General features: G+C 44.9%; 1 protein-coding gene across 4 annotated transcripts in view; it reads right to left on the reverse strand.

The window, feature by feature from the left end:
• CYB5R4 (cytochrome b5 reductase 4) overlaps positions 1-27,529 on the reverse strand; it is a 415,380-nt gene that overhangs the window by 235,498 nt on the left and 152,353 nt on the right. For all 4 annotated transcript variants that reach the window (XM_073589653.1, XM_073589651.1, XM_073589652.1 and 1 more), the window contains exon 6: positions 23,830-23,887. In XM_073589653.1, the coding sequence (XP_073445754.1) occupies positions 23,830-23,887 (58 nt within the window). The remainder of the gene's footprint in view (positions 1-23,829; positions 23,888-27,529) is intronic.

Below are 27,529 nucleotides of genomic sequence, written 5' to 3' on the forward strand. Positions count from 1 at the left end.
GTTCTATTTTTCTATTGTATCAAATACTTATTTCATGCAATAAAATGCAAATGAATTATGTAAAAATTATACAATGTGATTTTCTACATTTTTTTTTTAGAATTCTGTATCTCACGATTGAAGTGTACTTACGATAAAAAAAAAAAGATAGACCCCGTTAATCTTTGTAGATGGAAAAACGTACAAAATCGGCAGTGTATCAAATACTTATTTTCCCCACTAAGTGCTGAAAGCGGTGTAAATTGGTGATAAAGGAATGGTATCTAGCTCATTTTGTTTTGATTTAAAAGTGAGTTCATTTAGGTTAGACATGATGGATAGTCTGATTTTATCATATTGTAAATAACGAGAGGGATGAAGCTTACATTTTTCTAGACATTTCTCACATGATAGTGACTTAGGTTCGGTTGGGTGGAAAAAGGTGGAAGATTAATGCCTACCTACTACCACATTAAATATAGTTTATTCTCCATACTCTGCAGGAACTCGAAGTTGAACGAGAAGATATTTTGAGGTTCTAAAAGAAAGATAAAACCTTTTCCTCACCACTTTCCTAGTAGAGATAAATTCTCTAAATATTATTGAGCGTTTGAACATGGGAGGTAAGCAGGCAAGGTGAGATTGAAAGAGTGCTGCTAGATTAAAGGGATACACAAAATCAGACTCCAGAATAAAATCTGAGTAGGTGTGTCTTTTATTATACAGCGGGTAAGACAAGCTAGATTGTAATTTCTAATGCTGGGAAAATTATTTTGGCAAGGTGGGTCCTCCCTATGAAAGACCGCGGTAGGTCATGCCATTATTTTAGCTGGTCAATAATTTTGTTTATATGAGAGGGATAGTTTAGGGTGTATAGTGATAAAGGTGTTTGCGCACTTTTGAAACCTAGATAAGTTATACTCGATGGTGCAATAGCAATGAGACAAGTATAAAAAATTTCAGGTTCTGGCAACATTCTGTCATGATCCCAGTGCAGGTTTTTTGAGCTGCACACCTGGGGTTAATGTCTGGAGCTCTGTGCAGGTTTTGACCTGCACACCTGGTTGTGGCCTCTTTCTGGTTCTGGGAGAGCTTCTTAAACCCTTGGGAAGCTTCAATCCCTGCCAGTTATACTTTTGCCTTTGGCCTAGTGTGCTGACCCCCGTGTGCCTGTTTGTTGCTATAGCTTGTTTATATGGTTCTGACCCGGCTCTGTTTCCCGTTGTGAGTTTGCCTGTTGATTTTGTACTGCGTTATTATCTCTGTGTATAACTCATTGCCTGTGACCTGACTACTCTCTGCTCGCCCCTTTGGTACCTTGCAGCTATCTTTGTGTGTGACTCATTGGCTAAGTCCTGACTATCCTCTCTGTCTATGCCCCTTGGTAACTTTGTCTCGCAGTTACTCTGCTAGGAGTTCTCTTGCAGCTCCTGGCTCTGTGAAGTTTAGGCCACGCCCCTAGCAGTCACGTGCTTCCAGTCCTGCGGCTCTGAAGTACGCATCTACTCGGTTGCTGCCCGCTCCACAGTTATCTTTGAGCACTGTTCGCTTTACTCAGGACACGCGCACTGGCTCAGTGAGCAAGTTCAGTGCGGTGTTCCTGACATTATAACTGGCCTACAATTTTTTTTTCTCTCCTCACTTCTGCAGCATGGACCCAATGTGTGCTTTATCTGAGCAGGTGAAATGCTTGACTCAGTCACTGCAGAAGCTTAGTTTGGAACACCAAGCTCTGGCCCAGTCCCAACGGCGGGTGGAGGACTCAGTTCAGGGGGTGCTTTCTGCAGGCTTCCAGCAGGTGGGGAATAGAGATGTCATTTTAACCCCACGTGAATCCCCTGTTACATTGCCAGATACATTTTCTGGTAACAAGGATGATTTCAGGGCATTTAAGGAGGGCTGTACGCTCTTTTTCTCTTTGAGACCCCACTCCTCTGGGGATGAGAAACAGAGGGTGGGGGTGATGATGTCCCTGCTTAGGGGGTCCCCACAAGCCTGGGCATTTTCGCTTTCCTCTTCTGCCCCAGAATGTCTGTGGATGCATTTTTTGAAGCCTTAGGGCTTATTTATGATGAGCCTGATAGAGTGCGGTTGGCTGAGGACAAAGTGATGAGTGTCTGTCAGGGGGAGCACTCGGCCGAATGGTTCTGTACTGAATTCAGACGTTGGGCAGCGGAGATTTCCTGGAGTGATGCCGCCCTTCGGGGGCTGTTCCACAGAGGCCTGTGTGAACGTCTGAAGGATGCTTTGGCACTTCATCCTCCGCCTGACTCCCTGGAGGATGCCATGATCCAAGCGGTTTGCATGGATCGCAGGCTGCGGGCTAGAGGCATTATGCAACGGGAAACGCCATTATTCTTCAGTGGAGATGAGACCCGGACTCTTCCTATGGCTATGGAGGTGAGCGCTGTCACCTGTGAGGGAAAGGAAAGAAGATGCCGCCGAGAAAAGCAGTTGTGCTATTATGGTGGGAAATCTGGACATTGGAAGAAGGACAGCCCCTCCTGTCCCGTCATCCTCCAAGATGGCGGGAAACGACTAGGTCTGGGTAGTAGTCAAGGAGGCTACCTAGAACTTCAGGTACAATTTTCCTCATGTGCAAAAATGGTGCTGCAGGTGGAACTGGAACTTGGTTATGGTCCTGTTCAGACTACAGCTTTTATTGACTGCGGTTCTGCTGTGAACCTGATTGATACCAAGGTTATGACTCTTAATAAGATAGGGACAGTCAGGCTTCACGATCCTGTTAAACTTGTGGCAATTGACTCGTCTCCTCTTACCCAAGACAGTATCTGTTGCAGGTCTGAACTTTTTTCTCTAAAAGTGGGTTCCACTCATGTGGAGAAACTAAGTTGTCTTGTGCTAGATAACTTGCCTGCAGGACTGGTACTGGGGATGCCTTGGCTTCAACGCCATAATTCTACCATTGATTGGGTTACAGGGGAAATCACTCAATGGGGATGCAATAATAAATGTGGTAACCTGGGACATCTTGTTAACGCTGTTAAATCCGTGTCTGTGTCGTCTGTTGATCTGGAAGGTATTTCTGAGTACCTGAAGGATTTCGAAGACGTTTTTTCAGAAAGTGAGGCTGAGGCGCTGCCACCACATAGACCCTATGATTGTGCCATTGATTTAGTACCCGGAGCCAAGTTACCTAAGGCTCGATTGTTCAATTTGTCTGGGCCTGAGCGCCAAGCCATGAAGGAGTACATAGCTGAGAGCCTCCGCAAAGGGCATATCAGGCCTTCTGTGTCACCTGTGGCAGCAGGGTTCTTCTTTGTGAAGAAAAAAGATGGTGGTTTGCGGCCGTGCCTCGACTTTCGGGAACTGAACAAGATAACGGTTAGGAACTCTTACCCGCTTCCCCTCATTCCAGACTTATGTAACCAGTTAGCTGGGGCCCAATGTTTCTCCAAGTTAGATCTGCGGGGGGCCTACAATCTGATAAGGGTTCGGGAAGGGGACGAGTGGAAAACGGCATTCCTCACATCAGAAGGACTCTTTGAGAACCTGGTAATGCCATTTGGGTTAACTAATGCACCCGCTATTTTCCAAAATTTCATCAATTTTGTGTTTTCTGATCCGATAGGCCGTTTTGTTATTATTTATTTGGATGATATTTTGGTGTATTCCCTGGACAGTCAATCTCACTTTCAACATCTAAAGACAGTTCTCCAGAGACTCAGGGAGAACCAATTGTTCGCTAAATTGGAAAAATGTTCGTTTTTTGTACAGGAGCTGTCTTTTTTGGGGTTGATTGTGTCCTGTGAGGGGTTTCATATGGATCCTAAGAAGGTGCTGGCGATCGCTGACTGGGTTCAGCCTCGAGATCTCAAGGGGCTCCAGCGCTTCTTAGGATTTGCGAACTATTACCGGAGATTCATTAAAGGTTTCTCACAAGTGGTTAAACCACTCACGGATCTTACCCAGAAGGAAGCTGATGTAAAAAATTGGTCTGTACTCGCTAAGGAATCCTTCTCAGCAATTAAGAAATGTTTCATGTCTGCCCCGATGTTGGTACAACCTGACCCGTCCAAACCATTCATTGTGGAGGTGGATGCTTCTGAAGTGGGGGTGGGGGGTGTGCTGTCCCAGGGTCCGGCCACCCTTACCAATCTCAAACCCTGTGCCTTCTTCTCCAAGAAGTTCTCTTCAGCTGAGAAAAACTATGATGTAGGCAAGAGAACTTCTTGCGGTCAAGCTGGCGTTTGAGGAAAGGAGGCACTTTTTGGAAGGGGCGGCTCACCCTATCACGGTTGTCACGGATCACAAAAATTTGGCATACCTTGAATCTGCTAAGAGGCTTATGCCTAGACAAGCCCGTTGGTCACTTTTTTTTCAAGATTTAAGTTCTCCATTACTTTTTGACCGGGATCCAAAAATGTCAAAGCGGATGCCCTGTCCAGAAGTTTTGATCCAGTGTCTCCCCCTGAGCCACCGTCCTCCATTCTTCCCCCAGGGGTGGTAGTGGCAGGGGTCTCAAGTGAGTTGGAACAAGAAATCCTAAGGGCTCAGGCCCTAGCTCTGGCAACCAGGCCAGGGGATAAACTGTTTGTTCCAGATTCATTGCGGCCTAGACTTCTGCAGGAGTTTCATGATTCTAGGCTGAGTGCTCATCCAGGTATCACGGCCACTAGAGAGACAGTAGCCAGGGGTTTTTGGTGGCCTTCATTAAGGTCCGATGTCAAGGAATTTGTTTCTGCTTGTGGCATGTGTGCCCGTTCCAAAAGCTCGCATAACTGACCGGCTGGGGAACTCATACCTTTACCGGTTCCTGATAGGCCATGGACTCATCTTTCCATGGATTTTATTACCGGCCTTCCACCTTCCAGGGGCAATACCGTGATCTGGGTGGTGGTGGATAGGTTTTCTAAACAGGCCCATTTCATTCCCTTGGCAGCATTACCTTCAGCAGAAACATTGTCAAGGTTGTTTGTGCAGCATGTGGTCCGATTGCATGGGGTACCCCTGAATGTTGTGTCTGACAGAGGTGTGCAGTTTGCGGCCAAATTTTGGATGGCGTTCTGTATGAAATTGGGCATCTCAATCTCCTTCTCGTCGGCATATCACCCGGAGAGTAATGGTCAGACAGAACGCACCAATCATTCCCTGGAATAAATTCTCAGGTGTCTGACCTCCGCCAGACAGGAGGATTGGTGTGATGCGTTACCGTTGGCTGAATTCGCTTTTAACAACCGGGTGAGTCAGTCCACCAACATGTCCCCATTCCTGATTAACTATGGCTTTAATCCGCATTTTGCGGAGTTTTCTCGGGTGGATTCCGGTTGTCCAGGGGCAGAGGGGTCCGTTCAACTGTTAAAAAACCTCTGGGCTGAAGTCCGGCGCAATAGCTCTCGGGCCCAGGGGAGATACAAATATTTTGCAGACAAAAAGAGAGCCTCGGGAGACATGTTTCAGGTGGGAGAGAAGGTTTGGCTCTCCACACGTAACATCAACTTAAAGGTACCATCAGCTAAGTTGGGACCAAAGTTCATTGGTCCGTACGAGATTATGGAGATAGTCAACCCAGTGGCATATAGGTTGTGTCTCTCCGCCTCCTTAAAAATATCTAATGTGTTCCATAAATCTCTGTCAAAACCCGCAGGATCTGTCAAAGAGAACTCTGAGACTGTTGTTCCTCCAGTGCTGGTGGAGGGTCAATTGGAGTATGAGGTCGGACATATTGTGGACTCTCGGCGGGTGCGCCGCTCTTTGCAGTACCTGGTCCACTGGAAGGCATATGGACCAGAGGAGCGCTCATGGGTCCCAGCTCCCTCGGTACATGCAGATCGCCTGGTTCGGGCTTTCCATGCCAAGTACCCGGGGAAGCCTGGGGGTCCAAAGGCCCCCCGTTGAGAGGGGGGTACTGTCATGATCCCAGTGCAGGTTTTTGAGCTGCACTCCTGGGGTTAATGTCTGGAGCTCTGTGCAGGTTTTGACCTGCACACCTGGGGTTAATGGTTGTGGCCTCTTTCTGGTTCTGGGAGAGCTTCTTAAACCCCTGGGAAGCTTCAATCCCTGCCAGTTATACTTTTGCCTTGGCCTAGTGTGCTGACCCCCATGTGCCTGTTTGTTGCTAGATTTTGTTTATATGGTTCTGACCCGGCTCTGTTTCCCGTTGTGAGTTTGCCTGTTGATTTTGCACTGCGTTATTATCTCTGTGTATAACTCATTGCCTGTGACCTGACTACTCTCTGCTCGCCCCTTTGGTACCTTGCAGCTATCTTTGTGTGTGACTCATTGGCTACGTCCTGACTATTCTCCCTGTCTATGCCCCTTGGTAACTTTGTCTCGCAGTTACTCTGCTAGGAGTTCTCTTGCAGCTCCTGGCTCTGTGGAGTTTAGGCCACGCCCCTAGCAGTCACGTGCTTCAGGTCCTGCGGCTCTGAAGTACGCATCTACTTGGTTGCTGCCCGCTCCACAGGTATCTTTGAGCAATGTTCGCTTTACTCAGGACACGCGCACTGGCTCAGTGAGCAAGTTCAGTGCGGTGTTCCTGACACATTCCATAAAAATATGAAAATCTTTATTAAAAGACACTTTAAAATTGCAAAAATTCAATGGCACATTGCAGGGGACAGGAAACAACATGGCTATGACAACTAGCAAGCGCGCTAATGACAAACTAACCACGCTGCTCAGGTAGCTCCCATAAGGTGGAGGTGCCTTAAATAATAGATGTATCGCAGTCATTGGCTGGGGACATTTTAGGACAGCGCGCTGTTATGAGCTCATTTTCTGCTCCACCAGTTGAGAGTTCCCCTTCTGTTCTCCCTCTGGTGGTGACAGGAGGTAGTGAGGTTGGTTTAAGTGGTAGTGATCTGCCACCTGGTGAGGAAGATAATGATTGGATCTCTGGAGTATCAGACTGGATATAAGACAGCCGACGCCCTATCCAGGTGCTGGTGATTCAGTCTGCTTCTCAGGTCTAGGACTCAGCTGTTCCAGTCTTCTTAAAGATAAGTTTGCTTTTTGCTAATGTTCACACTTGCTCTTGTTGGTCTTTTCAGTTTTTTGTGTGGTCAGCCAGCCCGGCTGGGCTGTGCTGAATTTCCACTCTTATTTGCCAAATTGCCTTTTTTTTGTCCCTTATTAGACTGGCCTCTTTTTGCTCTGTCTCAGAATATTTCAGAGTGCTGATATAGTGGGAGAAGTCTAGTGACTTCACGGTTAATTTTGCTATCAGTTGTGTTGGACATTTTGTAGGGTTTTTTGGCAGACTGCAGACAGTGTCTTTTCTTTCCTGTCCTTTCTAGTTAGTCGGGCCCCATCGTTTGCTCAGCCTATTTTCCTGCTTTTGTTTGTGTTTTCATCTTTTTTCACCGTCAATACATGAGGGGGGCTGTCTCTCCTTTGGGGTCTGCTCTGGGGCAGTTAGTTTTCCTCTTCCTGCTTTAGGCTTATCTAGTTCTCCGGTTGTGACAAGGCGTCTAGGACCACCGTAGGAACGCTGCATGACTGCTGCTAGTTGCGTGTTAGGATCAGGGGTCTGCAGTCTGCATAGTTACCAACCTCTTTGGTTTTCTGAGATTTAGCTTGTATTGTTTTTTATTTCCTCCTCGGCTACCCGTTCATAACGGTGCGCCATGTCACTTTAAGAGGGTGTGACCGCAAACGTGCGCTAAGCACTGTAACGGGGATCTGCGAGCTGTGCACAGAACCAGGGCAGCAATAGCAGGAGTAGGGAGTGTGGGGCCACGGCGGTGAGTCGGCAGCCCAGCCAGGGGAGGGGGCAGCATGCAGGGACAATGGTGCTACAGCTGCTTGAATTATTTTTTTTATTAATCGAGATGCCTCTATATGTACCTGGATCTGATAGGGTGCAAACCAGGGGTTCTATGGCCAAGTTAAAGAGAAGAGTGAATAACGGTCATTCCTGTCCCGTTTCACTATGAAATGCACCACTGAAAATCATTCATTCTCTCTGGGACTTCCAAGGACAACCAAGTACTGACTGTGGTATATAATGTAATTGTGATTGCCTGCAATCTAGCTTTAATAATTTATCAAAGGCTATTTCTTATGCTACTGGTCAGAGATGGCAAATTTAAGGACACCAAGCCTATTCCTCATTGCCTCTACTATTTTAATACATGAATCACAATCTAGTGATACCTTCTTTTTTCTGTCACAGCAAAACTAAACGCATACTGAGAAAAACTGCTTCAAAATAAAAATTGCCCCATATCAGAAAACTGAATGCCTCACTGTGTCACACAGGAAAATGACTAGAGTGATCTTTTCAATGCCATGTTTCTCACTATGTGCCAATAGAATGAAACCCACTTTCATAATAAAAATGACAACAATGAGCAGCGCTGCTTCATCATAGCTGTAACCTCCACAGAATATACTGCATCCATCACATACTGTAACTTACAGAAATAGCTGTAACTACAAGGTTCTGTCCATTAAAACAATGGATCTAGCAGTTCAGAGTTTGTCAGACGTCACAATGCTGGGTTTGTCACAAAATAAGGGTACGTCGCTGTGCTATCTGACATTTTCTGAGAGTTTGTAGGTAGAGTTACCGTAGACTAAGAAAGTTCTGTGCAAAATAGTTAAAGGGAACCTGTCACATCCTTCATTGCTATTAAACTGACCCCAATGTCATGTTAGAGCTGCCTACCCCTATAACTGAAACTGAAGGTTTATGTGGGGCAATCAAAACATAAAAAGTGATTTTTGCGCTAAATACTGGGACGTTATGCATGAATGTTCGCTGTGTCCAAAGCGCTGTCGTCTATTGAACACAGGTGAATCCGTATGTGTATACTGAAATGCGCGGATTCACCGCATCCAATACATTTGTATGGGTGAAATTTCTCTCTGAAAGAAAAATTGACATGCTGCGGTCTGGAGAGACGCCACGGGTGAGCTGCGGGCGTCTCTCGACGCATAGTGGGCATGGAATTTCTTGAAATCCTAGCCACTATGCTGTAACATCTGGACGATGCGGGTTTGGGCGCTGCACAAGTACGCAGCATTCAATCCACAGTGTTTACTGATCATGGGCACATACCCTTAGTGATGCAATGTGACATTGGGGGCAGTTTAATGAGGGCCAGTTGGCAGGAATGTGCTAACCTACAGACACTGTCAGGTTGGCGCCGTTATACTGATTAAAATGATACTTTGGTTGATGAAATCCATCTCGTGGTTGTTCTTTAACCCCTTAGTGACGGAGCCAATTTGCAGCTAAGGCCTGTTTCATACATCCGTTTTTTGGCACCCGCATGCATCCGTCAAAGTGTGAAAAAACGGATCCGTTTCCGTTTTGCCGCAAACGGATGCAAACAGATTCGCTTTTTTGACGGATCCGTGGTAGCCGCTAATGGAAGTCTATGGGACAAAAAAAGGATCCTCAAAAAAAGTGGCGGATCCGTTTTTTAACGGAAAACGACGGATTTAGACGGATTTTAAAAAACGGAAGTGTGATCCAGGCCTTAATGACCAGGCCAATTTTTACAATTCTGACCACTGTAACTTTATGAGGTTATAACTCTGGAACGCTTTAACGAATTCCGCTGATTCTGATTTCTTCAATATGACTTGCGTTTATTTATGAAAAGAAGACGGAAATATGGCGAAAATTTTTAAAATTTTGCAATTTTCAAACTTTTAATTTTTATGCCCTTAAATCAGAGCTATATAAAAAAAATACTTAATAAATAACATTTCCCACATGTCTGCTTTACATCAGCACAATTTTGGAACCAAAATTTATTTTTGTTAGGAAGTTATAAGGGTTAAAAGTTGACCAGCGATTTCTCATTTTTACAACAAAATTTGCAAAACCATTTTTTAGGGACCACATCACATTTGAAGTTGAGAGGTCAATATAACAGAAAATACCCAAAAGTGACACCATTCTAAAAACTACACCCTTCAAAGTGCGCAAAACCACATTCAAGAAAGTTTATTAACCCTTACGCGCTTCACAGGAACTGAAACAATGTGGAAGGAAAAAATTAATGTTTAACTTTTTTTTACAAACATTTTACTTCAGAACCAATTTTTTTTATTTTCACAAGAGAGTAAAAAGAGAAAATGAACCACAAAATTTGTTGTGTAATTTCTCCTGAATACGCCGATACCCCATATGTGGGAGTAAACCACTTTTTGGGCACACGACAGGGCTTGGAACGGAAGGAGCACCGTTTGACTTTTTCAATGCAGAATTGGCTGGATTTGAGATCGGACGCCATGTTGCGTTTTGGAGAGCCCCTGATGTGCCTAAACAGTGGAAACCCCCAACAAGTGACCCCATTTTGGAAACTAGACCCCTTGAGGAACTGATCTAGATGTGTGGTGAGCACTATGAACCTCCAAGTGCTTCACAGAAGTTTATAACGTAGACCTGTGAAAATCATCAAATTTTAATTTTTACAAGGGTAACAGGAGAAATTAGACCCCCAAAGTTGTTGTGCAATTTGTCCTGAGTACGCTCATACCTAAGATGTGGCGGTAAACCACTGTTTGGGCGCATGGCAGAGCTCAGAAGGGAAAGAGCAATGTTTGACTTTTTCAATGCAGAATTGGCTGGAATTGAGATTGGAAGCCATGTCGCGTTTGGAGAGCCCCTGATGTGCCTAAACAGTGAAAACGCCCCAAAAGTGACATCATTTTGGAAACTAGACCCATTAAGGAACTTATCTATATGTGTGGTGAGCATTTTTTTTCTTCAAAAATGATTTTTTAGTCCACTATCTTTTATTTTGACAAGGCTAACAGGAGAAATTGGACCACAAAAGCTGTTGTGCAATTTGTCCTGAGTTCACTGATACCCCATATGTGGGGGGAACCACTATTTAGGTGCATAGGAGAGCTTGTAAGGGAAGGAGTGCTATTTTGGAATGCAGACTTTGATGGAATGTTCTGCGGGCATCATGTTGCGTTTGCAGAGCCCCTGATGTGCCTAAACAGTAGAAACCCCCAAGTGACCCCATGTTGGAAACTAGACCCCCAAGGAGCTTATCTAGAAGTGTGGTGAGCACTTTGATCCCCCAAGTGATTCACAGAAGTTTATAACGCAGAGTCGTGAAAATAAAAACTATTTTTTTTCCACAAAAGTTATTTTTTAGCCCCCAATTTTTTTATATTCCCAAGGGTAACAGGAGAAATTAGATCCCCAAAGTTGGTGTGCAATTTGTTTTGAGTATGCTGATGCCCCATATGTTGGGGTAAACCAAGGTTTGGGCACACATCTGGCCTCGGAAGGGAGGGAGCACCATTTGACTTTTTGAACGCAAAATTGGCTGGAATCAATGGTGGCACCATGTCGTGTTTGGAGACCCCTCGATGTGTCTAAATAGTGGAAACCCTCAATTCTAGTTCCAACCCTAACCCCAACACACCCCTAACCCTAATCTCAACCTTAACCCTAATTTCAACCCTAACTGTCATGATAATGTGGAATATGATCTTTGATTTCCCTAGTATCACACCTTCCGGAACGTTCCAGAATCTTCTATTCATATACTGAACTCTGCTATACCAGTGGTGAGGGTTTGACCCATGCTCCTTTTCATTGCCCCCTGCCTATCAGCAACTGCAGCTGTGTGTTCACCATAGCTCTGTAACCTGAACCTACAGCTCACTCACTCCTTCCTGTTCCTCCCTCCTCCCACAGGAATGCCTTAATTAGCAGAGAGAATGTTCTTTGTCTCAACATGTGCTTCTCATAGCCTATAATTAGAATCTACTCATTTGGTCATAGAGCGACGTGAGTTTATTATAGAAATATGAAAATGACACATCTGGGATGGGCGTCGAAGAAGCGTCGTAGCCCTCGTTTTTTCTGGTTCCAGCACCAACAAAACCAGAGGAATGGATTTCTCTTGAACAGATGTGAATAGCCAGTCTGAGTTTGGACTCATTAGAAATCTAATTTCAAAATAAGATGAATGATGGTTCCGCCAATATTCTGCTAGGTTCTCAAGCCCAGTTATGATAATTATAAGCTTTCAGAACCAAATCTGTAACTCTGAGCTAGGAGAGGGTGCAGGTAAAACAGCCCTTTAGTGATGTCACAAGCCCAGAAGTATAAGTTACTTTCCATCTGACCAGCCTCATTCTTGCCTGGGGAGCTGCTGCAACGAGACCCTCAATGCATTGTGACGTCTGGCCCCTCCCACCAGCATGGTTGCCTGAGATGATCTAAGCAACATGTCTTTAACCCTGTTTTATTTGTAATTGCTTTGTACATATTTTAATTGTCTCATATTGTAAAATCTTTTTATACCTTCTGTAAACACTGCCTACCTTCTTTGGAGTAAAATATAAAATTACTAGTTCGTCTCCATGTTCTATGCCGAATCTTCACGTGCCTAAAGCTAATTACGCTACTAATTTGGGTTAGCTTCATAACCCCTCTATTAATTTGGAAATATTAATAGAGAAATCGAAGCTGGTGGCAGCGAAGTGTGTTCTGGCCTAGGAGGCCAAGCTGGCAGTGACGGAAGGGGTTTTATAAGCTGACTGTCCGTCTGTGGCCAGAGCCTTTATAATTCCCTTGCTGCAGTGGGCCTAATAGCCAGAGCACAACAAGTAGCCTGTCCGGCGACTAATTATCCTAGGTGCAGTTCCCTGACTGACCTGAGGGTAAATGGGGTGCCGGAGAGCTGCAAGTTCCAAAGCGGAACCAAAAATGGGATATACAAAAATCTCGGCAGTTTGTAACACAGTGTTGGCAGCAGTGAGATAACTAAAATAAGCCCCCTTGCGGTAAATTGATAGGTCAAGACTAGCTTGCTGTTTTTCATCACATTGTGGCAGTCGTGGGATAACTTAGATAAGCCACCCCTGCACATGTGATAGCCATGTGCGGCCAAAGGCCATAACCCCCTATTCATGACACCAACCCTAATTCCAACCCTAACCCTAATTCCAACCCTAACCCTAACTCCAACCCTATTCCTAACCCTAATTCTAACCTTAACCGAAAAATGAAAATAAATATATTTCATTATATTTCCCTAACTAAGGGGGTGATAAGGGGGGGTATTTACTATTTTTTTTTATTTTGATCACTGTGATAGTTCATCATAGTGATTAAAATGTACATTCAACGAATGAATGGAATCTGACAGCCGGCAGATTCGGCGGGCGCACTGCGTATGCGTCCGCCATTTTCTTCCAAGAAGAAGATGGTGGCGCCCACCGGAGGAGGCAGGAGGGCCCAAGGACCACTGGGAGGTACCGGGGAGGATCGGGGACACTATTTCTCTCTCCGTGATCACATCAGAGGAGAGAGAAAGTTAATGCAAAATCGCAGCTTTTTTTACGGTCGTCGTTATACGGTTAATAATGGCGATCGTAAAAGCGGGGTCGGTTATCACCCACAAGAAAGACAGTTTACGCACTACTCACACCCACATGATTCGTGGTCACAAATTGACCTTCTTTTGACAAGTGAGACTTTGATGCAGAGGGTGGAAGGGATTGACATAGAAAACATGGTGATTTCAGACCATAGTCCAATGGTAGCAAGTGTAGCTGACAAAGCTCAGAGAGGACAAAACTACATTTGGCGATTCCCCAATTTCTTGGCGACAGACGAAAACTTTCACAGGATATTGAGAGAGTGATGGGTGGAGTACACACTGACGAATCAGGAACAGAGAGGAGAGATAGGGTTGTTTCGGGAGACGGCCAAGGCAGTACTGAGGGGGAAAGTGATGGGATACACGACAAAGGCAAAACGACAGGCGCAAGTAAAATTTCAAGAAGCCAGTCGGTTAGTTAGGGAAGCATATACGGTCTTTCTGGAAAAACCATCAAGGGTGACAAAAGCAAAGTGGATGGAGGCGAAGGGAGACTTTGAAAACTGGACGGAAAGGAAAGAAAATATGTACAGAACGCAACAGGAGGCTGAGTTGACGCGCTACGGGAATAAGGCAGGGAAATTAATGGCAAACTTGGCAAGGGGAAGGCGACCAATGACTCATATAATGACACTGAGGAATGCTGAGGAAACAAAACAATAGATCCAAAGGAAATAAATGATATCCTGGGAGACTTCTATGCAGATCTATACAAAGAGGAGGGGTTAATGAGGAGGGGGGAAGGAGAGGAATGGTAAAGGGGAACGAAAATGACTAGGTTACGGAGGAGCATCTACAGATATTGAATAGTGAGGTGACGGAGGAAGAAATAGGGGAAGTCATAGGAAAGATGAGTTCAACGAAAGCCCCGGAACCAGACGGTTCAATGGCAGTTTCTTCAAGATTTTAAAGGAACAAATTTCACCTGCATTGAAGGAGTTATTTAATAAGATTTTAGGGGGAGAGCGAGTATCGCTACCCTTAACACAGCATACATAAAGCTCATCCCTAAAGCAGGAAAGGACCTAGAGGATCCAACTAGTTATAGGCCTATCTCGTTAATCAACCAGGATCTGAAAGTTTTGGCAAAGTTGATGGCTAATAGATTGGCATATTGCCAGTGATTATAGATCTCCCCCAAGCGGGATTTGTCAAGGGGCGCTCAGCAGTGACGAACATCAGGAAAGTTATGTTGGCAGTTGACATAGCTAAGCAGAGAGGGGGAGAAACTCCAGCCTTGATCACCTTGGATGCGGAATAGCTTAGTTACTCACCGATAACGGTGTTTCTCGGAACCCATGACAGCACCACGGAGAAAGGGGGTCCGCCCATCAAGGACAGGAACCTACAGATAAAAAGGCAGCACCTCTCCTCCGCCCCCAGTTGGTTACAGAGCATCAGAGGGTGTCCCGGTCAGTTAACAACAAAAGTATATACATAACATTATAATACTGCATATTATGGAGAAGCACCGTGTCTAACAAAAACACTTTGCACACATTAACTCATGCTCACCGCACACGTGAAGGGGGGGGGGATAAGCGGGTGCTGTCATGGGTTCCGAGAAACACCGTTATCGGTGAGTAACTAAGCTATTCTCTCTCACCCATGACAGCACCACGGAGAGAATTTCAGAGAATGGTAGCTTAGGGAGGGACCACCGCCTGAAGGACCCTTCTCCCAAAGGTCAGGTCAGACGTTGAGGCTAGATCTAAGCGATAGTGCCTGAAAAAGGTAGAAGGTGTTGACCAGGTGGCCGCTTTACAGATCTGCTCTATTGATACCTCTGATCTTTCTGCCCATGAGGTCGCCATTGCCCTTGTAGAGTGAGCTTTTAAACCCTCCGGGATGGTATTCCCACTGGATGAATATGCCAGGGCAATTGCATCCCGTATCCACCTTGCTAGGGTACTCTTGGATGCCTTGAGTCCCTTCCGAGGTCCCTGGAAACACACAAAGACAGACCCATCCTTCCTACATCCCTTGGTGGCCTCTAAGTACTGAACTAGGCACCTCTTTACATCCAGGGTATGAAATTTCTCCTCACCCCTATTCCTAGGGTTTGGGCAGAAGGAAGGAAGGACTACTTCTTGGGACCTTTGGAAGTGTGTTGACACCTTAGGTAGGTATGCTGGGTCAGGTTTTAATATGACTATCGTCTAGGATTTTATTGAACGGGGGTATTGCTGGCAAAGCTTGAATATCGCTCACTCTGCGAGCGGATATTAGGGCTACTAAAAGTATAGTCTTTAATGATAGGGTTTTTAGGGGTGCTGACCGGATGGGCTCGAATGGGGGCCTTGTTAGTGCAGACAACACTAGGTTTAGATCCCATGATGGTATTTTCTGGGTGGTTATTGGTCTAGACCTGGCTGCAGCCCTCATAAACCGTGCCACCCAAGGGTTGCCTGCCACATCCTGGTTATAAAGGGCACCTAGAGCCGCTATGTGTACCTTCAATGTATTAGTTGCCAGCCCCTGCTCTAACCCTTTTTGCAGAAATTCGAGAATTTTGTCAATTTGTACTCCATCCTGAACCCTTACCCCGGAGCAGGATAGAAATTTCCTCCAAGTTCTACCATAGGCTCTGGTTGTGATCGGTTTCCTACTCTTTTGTAGCGTGGAAACCAGGTTTTCTGAGAACCCCCTCAGCAGTGCCCATTCAAATTCCATGCTGTTAAATGGAGGTTCACTGCCCGAGGGGGTAGCACGGGACCTTGGGACAGAAGGTCGGGGAGATCTGGTAGAACCCAGGGGTCGGTTATTGACAGAATCCTCAGCCAGGAAAACCAAGTTCTTTTTGGCCAAAACGAGGCTATTAGTATCATTCGTGCCCTGTCTTCTCTGACTTTCCTTATGACTGCCGGAAGGAGAATGGGCGGTGGAAAGGCATACATTAGGCCCTGCATCCATGGAAGCATAAACGCATCCAGGGTCCGGGGATTCCCCCTGGGGTCTATGGAACAAAATGCTTCCACTTTTTTGTTTTTGTGGTCGGCAAACAGATCCATATCCGGTTCTCCACATTTTTACGATTTTCCGAAAAATGGACTGTTTTAGAACCCACTCCCCTTGATGTAGCTGGGTGCGACTTAGAAAGTCTGCTGTCTGGTTTTCTGCTCCCCGTATGTGTAGTGCAGATAGGGATAGTAGGTTTTTCTCGGCTAGCGTGAATATTTCGGAGGATGTGTTCATTAGTGTTCGGGACCTGGTTCCCCCCTGATGATTTATGTAGGCCACCATCACTCGATTGTCCGAAAATATGCGGACATGATGTCCCTTTAATATCGGTAGAAAGTGTGTTAGGGCGTAGCCTACTGCCAACAGTTCCTTTTGGTTTGAGGTGGCTTCTAGTTCCTGACCTCCCCATTCCCCCTGAGCCACCCTGTTGCTCATATGTGCTCCCATCCCTTGGGACTGGCATCCGTGGTGATTATGTGTGTGACTTTTATCACCCAGGGAATCCCTTTGGACAGGTTGTTTCTGTTTCCCCACCAAGCTAGGGAACGAATAGTTTTGGAGTCTAGTGTGACATAACCTTCCAAGTGACCTCTTAAAGCTGACTGGTTGGCTAAAACATCCCATTGGAGATCTCTCGTATGTAGCTGTGCCCACTGGACCACCGGCAGGCAAGCGGAGAGGGACCCTAATAGTGACATTGCCTTCCTTAGCGTCATGGAAGGGTTCTGTGTAGATCTTGCTACCTTCTGAGTGATCCTCTCCTTTTTGTGGTCTGGCAGGTAACACTCCTGGGTGTTTGAGTCGAGAGTAAGGCCTAGGAAATCCTGGACTTTTCTGGGCTCCAGCCTTGATTTTTTTCAGGTTTAGGAGCCAGCCGAGGTTTTTTAGAGTGTCCATCACTCTTGTCCCTCTGTTCCCTGCATCTTTGGGCCGAGTCGCTCGCTATTAAAAAGTCGTCCAGATATGGGACTATTAAAACATCTTGTTCTAAGTGAGCCATCATCTCTGCCACTAGTATCGTGAAGATACGCGGGGCTACCGAAATCCCAAATGGCAGGGCCCTGTACTGAAACTCCCTTATTTCGCCTCCTATGGAGACCGTAAGTCTGAGGTATACTCGGGAGTCTTTGTGGATGGAACGTGATAGTAGGCATCGCTGAGGTCTAATACTACCATGAAGCAATGTGGAGAGAGAATTTTGATGGTTCACTTGATCGACTCCATTTTGAATTTTTCGTTTTTGACGTAATCATTCAGCCTCTTTAGATTTATTATTGTCCAGACGGTACCGTCAGGTTTGGTTACTAAAAAGAGAGGCGAGTAGAACCCTCTGCCTCTCTACCGCGGGGGAACCTCCTGGAGGACTCTTTTGTTCAATAGGCTTAGGACCTCTTTTTCGAGGGCTTCTTGTTCCTTTATTGATGATCTTAGTGGGGTCACCACATATTTTTGAGGTGGGAGAGAGCGGAAGTCTATCCTCAGCCCTGACCCTATCAGATTTAATAACCAGGGGTTGTTCGATATTCTCCTCCAGGCTGGGAGAAAAAAGCTTAGTCTCCCTCCCACCCTGGGCAAACAGTCAGTTGGAGGGTTTTTTGTCTCGGGACGAGTTACCGAAGAAGAACCCCCTTGTCCCTTCTTCTGTCGTCCCATTTTTGTTCTCTCGGGGGTCTCCTCTGAAAAAACTTTTTGTTTCGAAAGGACCTTTTAAAGCCCATAGGGCCTAGATTTGGGAATCCCTTCTTTCTATCCCCTGCCTTATGGAGGATGTCATCCAGCGTTTCCCCGAATAGGAATTTCCCTTCACAAGGGATGGCGCATAGCTTCATCTTAGTTTGTAAGTCTCCTGGCTAGCATTTAAGCCACAGCGTTCTACGGGCTGCCGCTTTGGATGACAACCTTACTGAGTCAGCTGATGAGTCGGCTAAGAAGGCCGCTGCTCCTCTTATGACTGGCATGGATTCCAGGATTTTCTCTCTGGGTGTACCTTCCCTTAGCTGCCTCTCTAGTCGGTCCACCCATACCATGAGGGCTCTGGAGGTACAAGTTGCCGCTATTGCTGGCCTACGATTTCCTCCTGCTGATTCCAAAGTGCCCTTGAGGAAGGTATCAGCTTTTTTTTTTATCTAAAGGGTCCTTTAGAGTACCCATATCCTCAAAGGGGAGTGCAAATTTCCTTGAGGCCTTTGCGACCGCCACGTCTAGCTTCGGGGCTTTGTCCCAGGACGTGGAAGCCTCCTTGTCAATGGGTATTTTCTTTTAAGGGAGGGAACCGTGGAGTTCTTCCTATCTGGTCTCTCCCATTCTTTTTTTATCAGGCCCTGTACATTCTCATTTAATGGAAATACTATGCGTCTCTTTTGGCCCAGTCCCCTGAACATTATGTCCTGGACTGATCTATCAGGCCGGAAGCGCTCCTTGACAAACTGGAAATCATTTTCGGCGCTCTTAGATCTGAGGCGTAATCCGGGGTTTAATCACAGAGAACTTCCTGTATGCAGGAGTCGCAGATTATTTTATCCCAGGAAGCTGGTAGCGGGTTGTTACAGGTGGGGCATTCCCTGTTCTTTGTTTTTCCTTTCCCTAATAAGGGAAAGAAGTCTATTACAGTGGGGAACATTCACGTAGATCACTTACCCCGTATGCGCGGTTGCAGGTACCGGTTCGGGAGGTGGATTCAAATCCCTCACGGGTTGATCCATGGAAGGTGGCTTGCTCCTCGCAGTCGATTTGCTCCGCTGCGTGGAGTGGCTACTGGACCGATCTTCGCACCCGTCCTTTTCCTTTTGCCGGCGATGGTGGTGTTGTCTGTGCTGCTGCTGTTTAGGCTGCTGCATTGGCTGCTCCTCGTGCTGGTCGCTGTCCTCCATGCTCACAGGACGCTTCCTGCATGGAGCAGCTCCAGCGTTCTCCTTTTGAATTTCCCGGCCGTGACGTCACCTCCTTCTCCCAGCCTGCACCGCTGTGCCCCGGGGAGCGCGCAATGCGCATGCGCCGACCGCGGGGACCCGGAAGTCGTCCCTTCATTTCCGGGGCAGCGCCATCTTGGTACACCTCTGTACCATGGCGCTGCCCGCGCGTATACCGGCGTTCCCCAGCCCCATTCTCCTTTCCGGAGCGGCGGCTCGGTCCTCTCCCGCCCGCTCACCCTGTAAGCCCCTCAGCTACAGCGGTGGCGGCTTCAGATACCGACCCCGTCGCGACAGGGGCCTCCCCGCTGCCAGGACTGCAAACGGGACGGCCCTGGACTCCTCTTCTTCCGGGTAAGCTGCTGCCGCTGCTGGTTCCACGGGTCACCCGTCAAGGACAGGAACCCAACTGGGGGGCGGAGGAGAGGTGCCGCCTTTTTATCTGTAGGTTCCTGTCTTTGATGGGCGGACCCCCTCTCTCCGTGGTGCTGTCATGGGTGAGAGAGAAAAAGCATTTGACAATGTGAGGTGGTCATGGCTGGAACAGGTGTTAAATCATCTGGGTTGGCATGGCGCCTTTAGAAATTTTGTGCAGGTGTTGTACGCGAATCCTCAAGCTAGGGTGAACACCCCAGGACTCTTATCTAGAACGTTTCCTTTGTTAAAGGGAACCAGGCAGGATTACCCGATGTCACCTTTGTTATTCAATTTAGCTATCGAACCATTGACTAGACGTTTGAATGGTGGACGATGGTTTGAAGGGGATCAAGGTGGGGGGCAGAGCACTGTGTTCCGCATTGTTTGCTGATGATATTGTCCTGTTTATGAGTAGGCCCAAAACACAACTGAGTGAAGTCATAGCACAAATTGAGGGGTTCGGGAAACTGGCAGGATTCAGACTTAACAAAAATAAATGTGAAATACTCTTTTTGGGAGAAAAAAAGAGCGGAGAGAGAGGCTCAATATGTGACATTCCTATTGCCAGAAACACAATGAAGTACTTGGGAGTGCTGGTGGGGAGGGATCCAAAAGCTTTATATTCCTTAAATTATTCCCCACTAATCGAACGTATAGAGAAAGAACTGCAGGGATGGGCTAATCTTCCGCTGACCCTTTTGGGAAGAAATCATCTGATAAAAATACCCCATGCAGACAATCTCATTACTTCTCAAACATACAGATGTAAAAAGATTGACAAAGGCATTCTCTCACTTTTTGTGGAAGGGGAAGAGACCGAGCATTAGTGCTAATAAGTTAATGCTGCCAACAGAGAGGGGGGGGTTCTAACTACCAAATATTAGAGGCTATAACCTGGCTTGCATTTTGAGACATGCAGTTGACTGGATTAGACAAACAAGTAGACACTCTGACTGGACTTTAGAAGCCGAATTCTGTAAGCCATGGGACCTGAGATCAATATTACATACATCCATACCAAATTTACCACCCAATATTAAACACTCATTGATATGTAGGAACACAGTAATGACCTGGAAGGCGGTTAGAAAAAAGTTTGGGCTAGCATGGAACATTTCAAAATTCATTAACATCTGGGCAAGCCCAGATTTCCCACAGGGGAGGGAAAATGACCTGTTTAGAGAGTGGAGGGAGAAGGGGATAAGGACTTTAAGGGACTTGATGCATGATAGAGAGCGGAGATGGATGACGTGTGGGGAAATAAGAGAGAAATATGACTTGCGCCCATTCCAGACTCTCCAATATGAACAGATAAAGTAAGGGATAATGAGGAAATTACTCAACGTAAACAATGAATATGAGGTAAACCACTTGGACACGATTTTATTAAAGGACATTCATGAGATTACCATTTCGGGTCTCTATAGGGACTTGCGAGAAGCATTAGTTCCCATCATACCAGGGAAAATTTAAGAGGGATGGGCAAAGCAGTTGGGAGACCAAGAAGGTGAAGAAAAAAAATCTTAAAAGGGTGGATGGAGATGAGGAATAATAATAATAATAATCTTTATTTTTATATAGCGCTAACATATTTCGCAGAGCTTTACAGTTTACACACATTATCATCACTGTCCCCGATGGGGCTCAGAATCTAAATTCCCTATCAGTATGTCTTTGGAATGTGGGAGGAAACCGGAGTACCCGGAGGAAACCCACGCAAACACGGGGAGAACATACAAACTCCTTGCAGATGTTGTCCTTGGTGGGATTCGAACACAGGACTCCAGCGCTGCAAGGCTGCAGTGCTATTCACTGAGCCACCGTGCTGCCCGGAAGAAGATAGTGAACGAAATTTGGAGAGACACTCAATACAGACTTATACATAGGGCCATATATGGTTTCAATTTTTTGAATATTAGACAACAAGACAAACTGGTGAAATGTCCGAAATGTGATACGGAAAGAACGGACTTATACCATGGGATTTGGCAGTGCGGAAAAATTGAGGGATTTTGGAAGCAAGTTCAGGGATTGGTTCGAACAATCTGGAATAGAAACTTGGAGCTGGAACCAATTGCTTGGCTATTCCATTATCATCATCAGGAGGGAGGGGATAAAGGAGGGGGTACAATACCATCTCTCTTCCACGATATAGTCATGATAAGTAAAAGGGCAGTTCTCCAGAAATGGCTGGTGAGAGAAATTCCCTCGAGAGAAGAGGTGATAAGCCAGCTGAAAAAAACGCTCATGCTGGAGAAAGTGGTGGTGGAGAGGAGCAAGGAAAGATCGACAGCAATTTTTTTTCAGTAAATGGAGAAAGTTCATAAGTGGTATATGCTCAGGAGAAGAAATAAGGCAAATAATGTTAACATTTGTATCTACTGAATGGTATATGAAGGAAGATTTGTTAGGATCACTAGGTAAGCTGAAATTATAGGAAGAGGTTTGGAGGCTGAGTCGCATGGGGAGTGGGAGGGAAGGGGGGAGGGATAGGGTTGTTAAGTAAGTTTGGATTTAAGACATAAGAAACTGTTGAAGGATGGGAGAAGGAAAACAGGAAGGAAGAATATATAAGGAGGAGGAGGTGAAAAAGGCAAATTGGAAGGATTATGTGAATGCACTGAGATTCCTTGATAACTATTACGACGTTTGATATATTTTTGTATGCTAATACTTATCCTTTTTATTCTATAATTTGTATATTTTATGTAAGAAAATCAATAAAAAGCTGGTTTAAAAAAAAAAAAAAAGCGGGGTCGGTAAAAACCGACCCAAATCATGTTCTCTGGCGTCTCGGCAACCCCCGGGCAGGCGAGACCCCGGAGAAAATCCGACACTGTGGGACACTATACACTTTTTCCACAATTCACGGTGCTGTGGTTTAAGTACCCTTAACTACCGCCGTTAAAAGGCGTATCGGCGGTGGTTAAGGAGTTCATCTTTATTTTCAGTTAATGATATGCTCATGCTCTGGGGCCACCTGTGGGGGGGGGTCTTCATGTGGTGCTCTGATTAGGTATTCATAATGCAGACTGCTGACAGGTCACTGATCCCTCACTGACCTGCCCCCTAGTTTACATAATGAATATAATATGTTTTTGAAAAAAAAAATTCACATAGAGCAGGCAGGCATGATCGCATCTGTAATGTAGATTTAATGATTTTATTTGGTGATATAAGTTTATTCATTTAAAAGAATTATAACATTCTCAAAATAGCACTGGCTGCGCCTGAGGAGTACCATCTATCGGCGATCCAATAGATGCTACTGCGCAGGCGCTGCAAATGCCAGCTTACTGTATGAAAAAAAATTCACTCCACCAAGACGGCGCTGGCGGCACCTGCGCATAAACAGTCACTTTCTGACGTGGATTACACATGGGCAATCCACTAATATTAGTTTTTAGAAAGTGAAGAGAAATGTAGGACGTGATCACATGATGCGTTTGCCTTATGTTTTTTTCTTTTACCACGATTTTCCAAAACTTTAAGGAAAATATAAACGAATTGCAAACACATCTTGTGAACAAATCCTTAACAGTTTATTTAGCAATTGAAAATTTGTTAAACATAGTAATGCTGGCTTTGTAAGATACAGCATACGGTAAATTAGTTTATTATTTGGAAACATCTGTAATATCCCTGTGGACACTACACAGTCGTAGCATTATTATAGTGCAAGACTACAAATTCAGCCAGTCTACATCCTGCTCTGTATCTATTTTTCAGGGAGCAATTTTTTAGTGCAAGAAGAAAACTGATACATTATTTAATGTTTTGACAAGCTTTAGAACCTGAAACAGTAACAGCAACTGGGCTGGACTAAGTGTTCTATCCCAGCTCAGGATTCACAGCCATACTGCTTAGTACTGCTGTATAGTATTATCCATTCTGTAGATTCTAAAGGTGTGCTACTAAGAGATAGGTGAACATGATCACCTCCTCTCAGTGTGTGCTGTCTATTGGAAAAATTACAGCAACTATTCTCCATCCACTTGACAGAATGTGCAAAGAGGAAAATAGAGAAAAATAGCACACACACATCATATCACCAAAATAGTACAACTCTCCTTCTTTACACAAAAATGTATTTTAAAAAGTCAAATAAAACAACAGACTAAAATCAAGAGTAGTAGTTAATTACTTCCCTGCATTTGTGCATAGACTAAAAGGTCCAGTAAATGACATCCTATAGTAAAATTTGGACATAGCAGCTTGTTGTTCTACTTTCTTACCTTTTGTTTAGTATAAATAACTATAGTCACTGTAGAATCTGTTTGGAACCAGTCATATCTGCAGAAGAATAGAAAAATGAATGAAAGAGGAGACACAACCTTCAAAAGTTGGTTATTCTCTAATCGACGCTGGAAATACTGGTATGTTCTATTTGGGAAAGGGTTCCTGCAAATGGATATTGCAGTGCGTCCAGATGATCGTCCTTGAACAAGACCTGTGCCCAGTACAAACACCATAGGAGATCAGCTTGCCTGAAAGCGGAGATCCTGCAGGAACAGCCAGGGCTGGTGCAGGTACCATCTCTGGCCGCTTAACCCTACAGGTGCCGCAGTCAATAGAGACCACGGCATCCAGTTGGTTGTGAGAGGCAGGGAACGGTCTTGCTCACTGTGTGCCATAATTCCTAAAATGGCCTATATTTGTTCATTCTGCATCCCAAAATCTGAATAAGGCTGAATTCACATTAATTGTATGCTCTATAGAGAGCACTTACGTATGAGTTCACGTCTATATCTCAACCAACAGGATTCAAAGGAAACTTCTGATGGAACTATTCACTATAATGAGGAAAATTGAGTCACTTTTGACACAGCCGGAACAGAGGTAATACAGAGTCCAGTCTTTTTAGGCATGTGTAAAAGCCCATTAGACCACACTTTTTTGCACTTCTAAAAAGATCAGCAAGATAGGAACAGAGGTCAGATTGAGGCCAAATTGATTATGCCTGCCTCATTATAGAGAATGGTTCTATTACGGGTCCGGTCTATATCCCATTTTTCACAGATTTAGATGTAAACCCCAATGTACATGTTCAGCATAGAGCATAGGATAAATTTGAACTAATCTTTAGCCCCTTAACCCCCAAGGGTGGTTTGCACGCTCATGACCGGGCCAACTTTTACAATTCTGACCAATGTCCCTTTATGAGGTAATAACTCTGAAAAGCTTCCATGGATCCTGGTGATTCTGACAATCCAATTTTTATTTTTCTAAGGGTAACAGGACCCTAAAAGTTATTGTGCAATTTGTCCTGAGTACGCTGATACCCCATATGTGGGTGTAAACGACTATTTGGGCGCATGGCAGAGCTCAGAAGGGAAGCAGCGCCATTTGACTTTTTTGGCTGGAATTGACATCGGACACCATGTCGCGATTGGAAAACCCCTGATGTACCAAAACAGTGGAAACCCCCCACAAATGACACCATTTTGGAAACTAGACCCCCCAAGGAACTTATCTAGATGTGTGGTGAGAACTTTGAACCCCCAAGGGCTTCACAGACGTTTATAACGTACAGCCGTACAATTAAAAAATCATATTTTTTCCACAAAAATGATCTTTTCACCCTCAATTCTTATTTTTCCAAGGGTAACAGGACCCTAAAAATTATTGTGCAATTTGTCCTGAGTATGCTGATACCCCACATGTGGGGGGTAAACCACTATTTGGGTACATGGCAGAGCTCGGAAGGGAAGCAGCGCCATTTGACGTTTTTGGCTGGAATTGAGCTAATACACCATATCGCGTTTGGAAAGCCCTTGATGTACCAAAACAGTGAAAACCCGCAACAAATGACACCATTTTGGAAACTAGACCCCCCAAGGAACTTCTCTAGCTGTGTGGTGAGCACTTTGAACCCCCCGTGCTTCACAGAAGTTTATAACGCCAGGGCGTGAAAATAAAAAAATCGTATTTTTTCCACAAACATGATATTTTAGTCACCAACTTTTTTTATTTTCCCAAGGGTACCAGAAATTGGACCCCAAGAGTTGTTATGCAATTTGTCCAGAGTACGCTGATACCCCATATGTGGGAGAAAACTACTGTATGGGCACAAAAACCAGCGTTTCATGAATTTCTTTTGGGGGGTGCGTTTACACCGTTCCGCCTGCGGTAAAATTGATAAAGCCCTTTTATTCTACGGGTCAGTACGGTTACAGCGATACCTCATTTAGGTCTTTTTTTATGTTTTGGCGCTTTTATGCAATGAAAACAATTTTATATAAAAAATTATTTTTGCATCGCTTTATTCTGCGAGCTATAACTTTTGTATTTTTTTGCTGATGATGCTGTATGGTGGCTCGTTTTTTTGCGGGACAAGATGACGTTTTCAGCGGTACCATGGATATTTATATGCGTCTTTTTGATCGCGCGTTATTGCACTTTTTGTTTGGCGGTATGATAATAAATCATTTTTTGCTTAGTTTTTTATTTTTATTTTTTAAGGGGTTCACTAGTGGGACAGTCTTATAGGGCGGGTCGTTACGGACGCGGAGATACCAAATATGTGTACTTTTATTGTTTTGTTTTTTTTACTTCCAAAAAATGAATTTATTAGGGAATATTTTTTTTTTACATTTATTTAGTAATTTTTTTAAAATTATTTTTACACTTTTTTTTAACTTTATTACATCTGTCACATCACAGATCACTGTGACAGATCAGCGATCTGTCACAGGCACTGCACAGGCTTTCCTCATGCCTGTGCTTTGCAGGCACTGAGGAAACCAGCTCCCTGCAGGCCCCCGAAGGTCCCCGTCGCCATCTTGGATTCGGGGACCTGCAGGGATGGAGCCCCCCAGCAGCAGCGCTGCACATTGCGCTGCTGTGGGGGGCTCAGGGAAGCACGAAGGGAGCCCCCTTCCCTGCCGATGCTTCACTTTAACCCCCGGTACACCGTGATCGTGTTTGATCGCAGTGTGCAAGGGGTTAACGTGTCGGGGGCGGTCCGTGACCGCCCCTGACACATTGTGCCAGGGTGTCAGCTGTGATAAGCGCCGCTGATTGCCGTGACGTACTATCCCGTCCCTGGGAATTAAGTCCCAGGGCACATGGACGGGATAGCATGTCACATGACATAAAGGGGTTAAAGACAATGAAAAAAAATTATTTACCCCAAATGGTCCCAAAATAGAACTTCAATTTATCACAAAAAACCAACTCCCCCCGCCCCCTCAGGTCTGTAACTAAGGAATAAAAAAAAAATCAGGGATTTCCATGCTACTTGTAACTGAAATTTAAATCAAATACAATCTGTGCTCCCAAATTCAAATGGCGTAATTAAATTGCGAATTAGACGACTAGTCTGGGGAATCAACGTGCCATTAACTAGCCTGAAAGCAATTAGCACGTCGCAAACAGATTTTATAAATTCTTATTTTGCAATGCACTGGAAATCGGATAAACTGTACAAAAGGCATTTTCAGAAGACATACAAAAGAATTGCTAAACCTTGACAAGGTTGTAGCATTTTGTTGTACATACAGGAGCTTCTAACAAAATTAGAATATCATTAAAAACTTAATTTATTTCAGTTCTTCAATACAAAAAGTGAAAATCATATTATATAAAGTCATTACAAACAGATTAATCAATTTGAAGTGTTTCTTTCTGTTAATGTTGATGATTATGGCTAACAGCCAATGAAAACCCCAAAGTCATTATCTCAGTAAATTAGAATACTTTATAACACCAGCTTGAAAAATGAATTTAAAATCCAAAATGTTGGCCTACTGAAATGTATGTTTGATAAATGCTCCTTTTGCATCAATTACTGCATCAATGCGGCGTGGCATGGAGGCGATCAGCCTGTGGAACTGCTGAGGTGTTATGGAAGCCCAGGTTGCTTTGATAGCAGCCTTCAGCTCGTGTACATTGTTGGGTCTGGTGTCTCTCATCTTCCTCTTGACAATACTCCAT

Source organism: Dendrobates tinctorius, unplaced genomic scaffold, assembly GCF_039654945.1.
Source record: "Dendrobates tinctorius isolate UK_male_01 unplaced genomic scaffold, ASM3965494v1 ptg000111l, whole genome shotgun sequence".
Classification (NCBI taxonomy): Eukaryota; Metazoa; Chordata; class Amphibia; order Anura; family Dendrobatidae; genus Dendrobates; species Dendrobates tinctorius.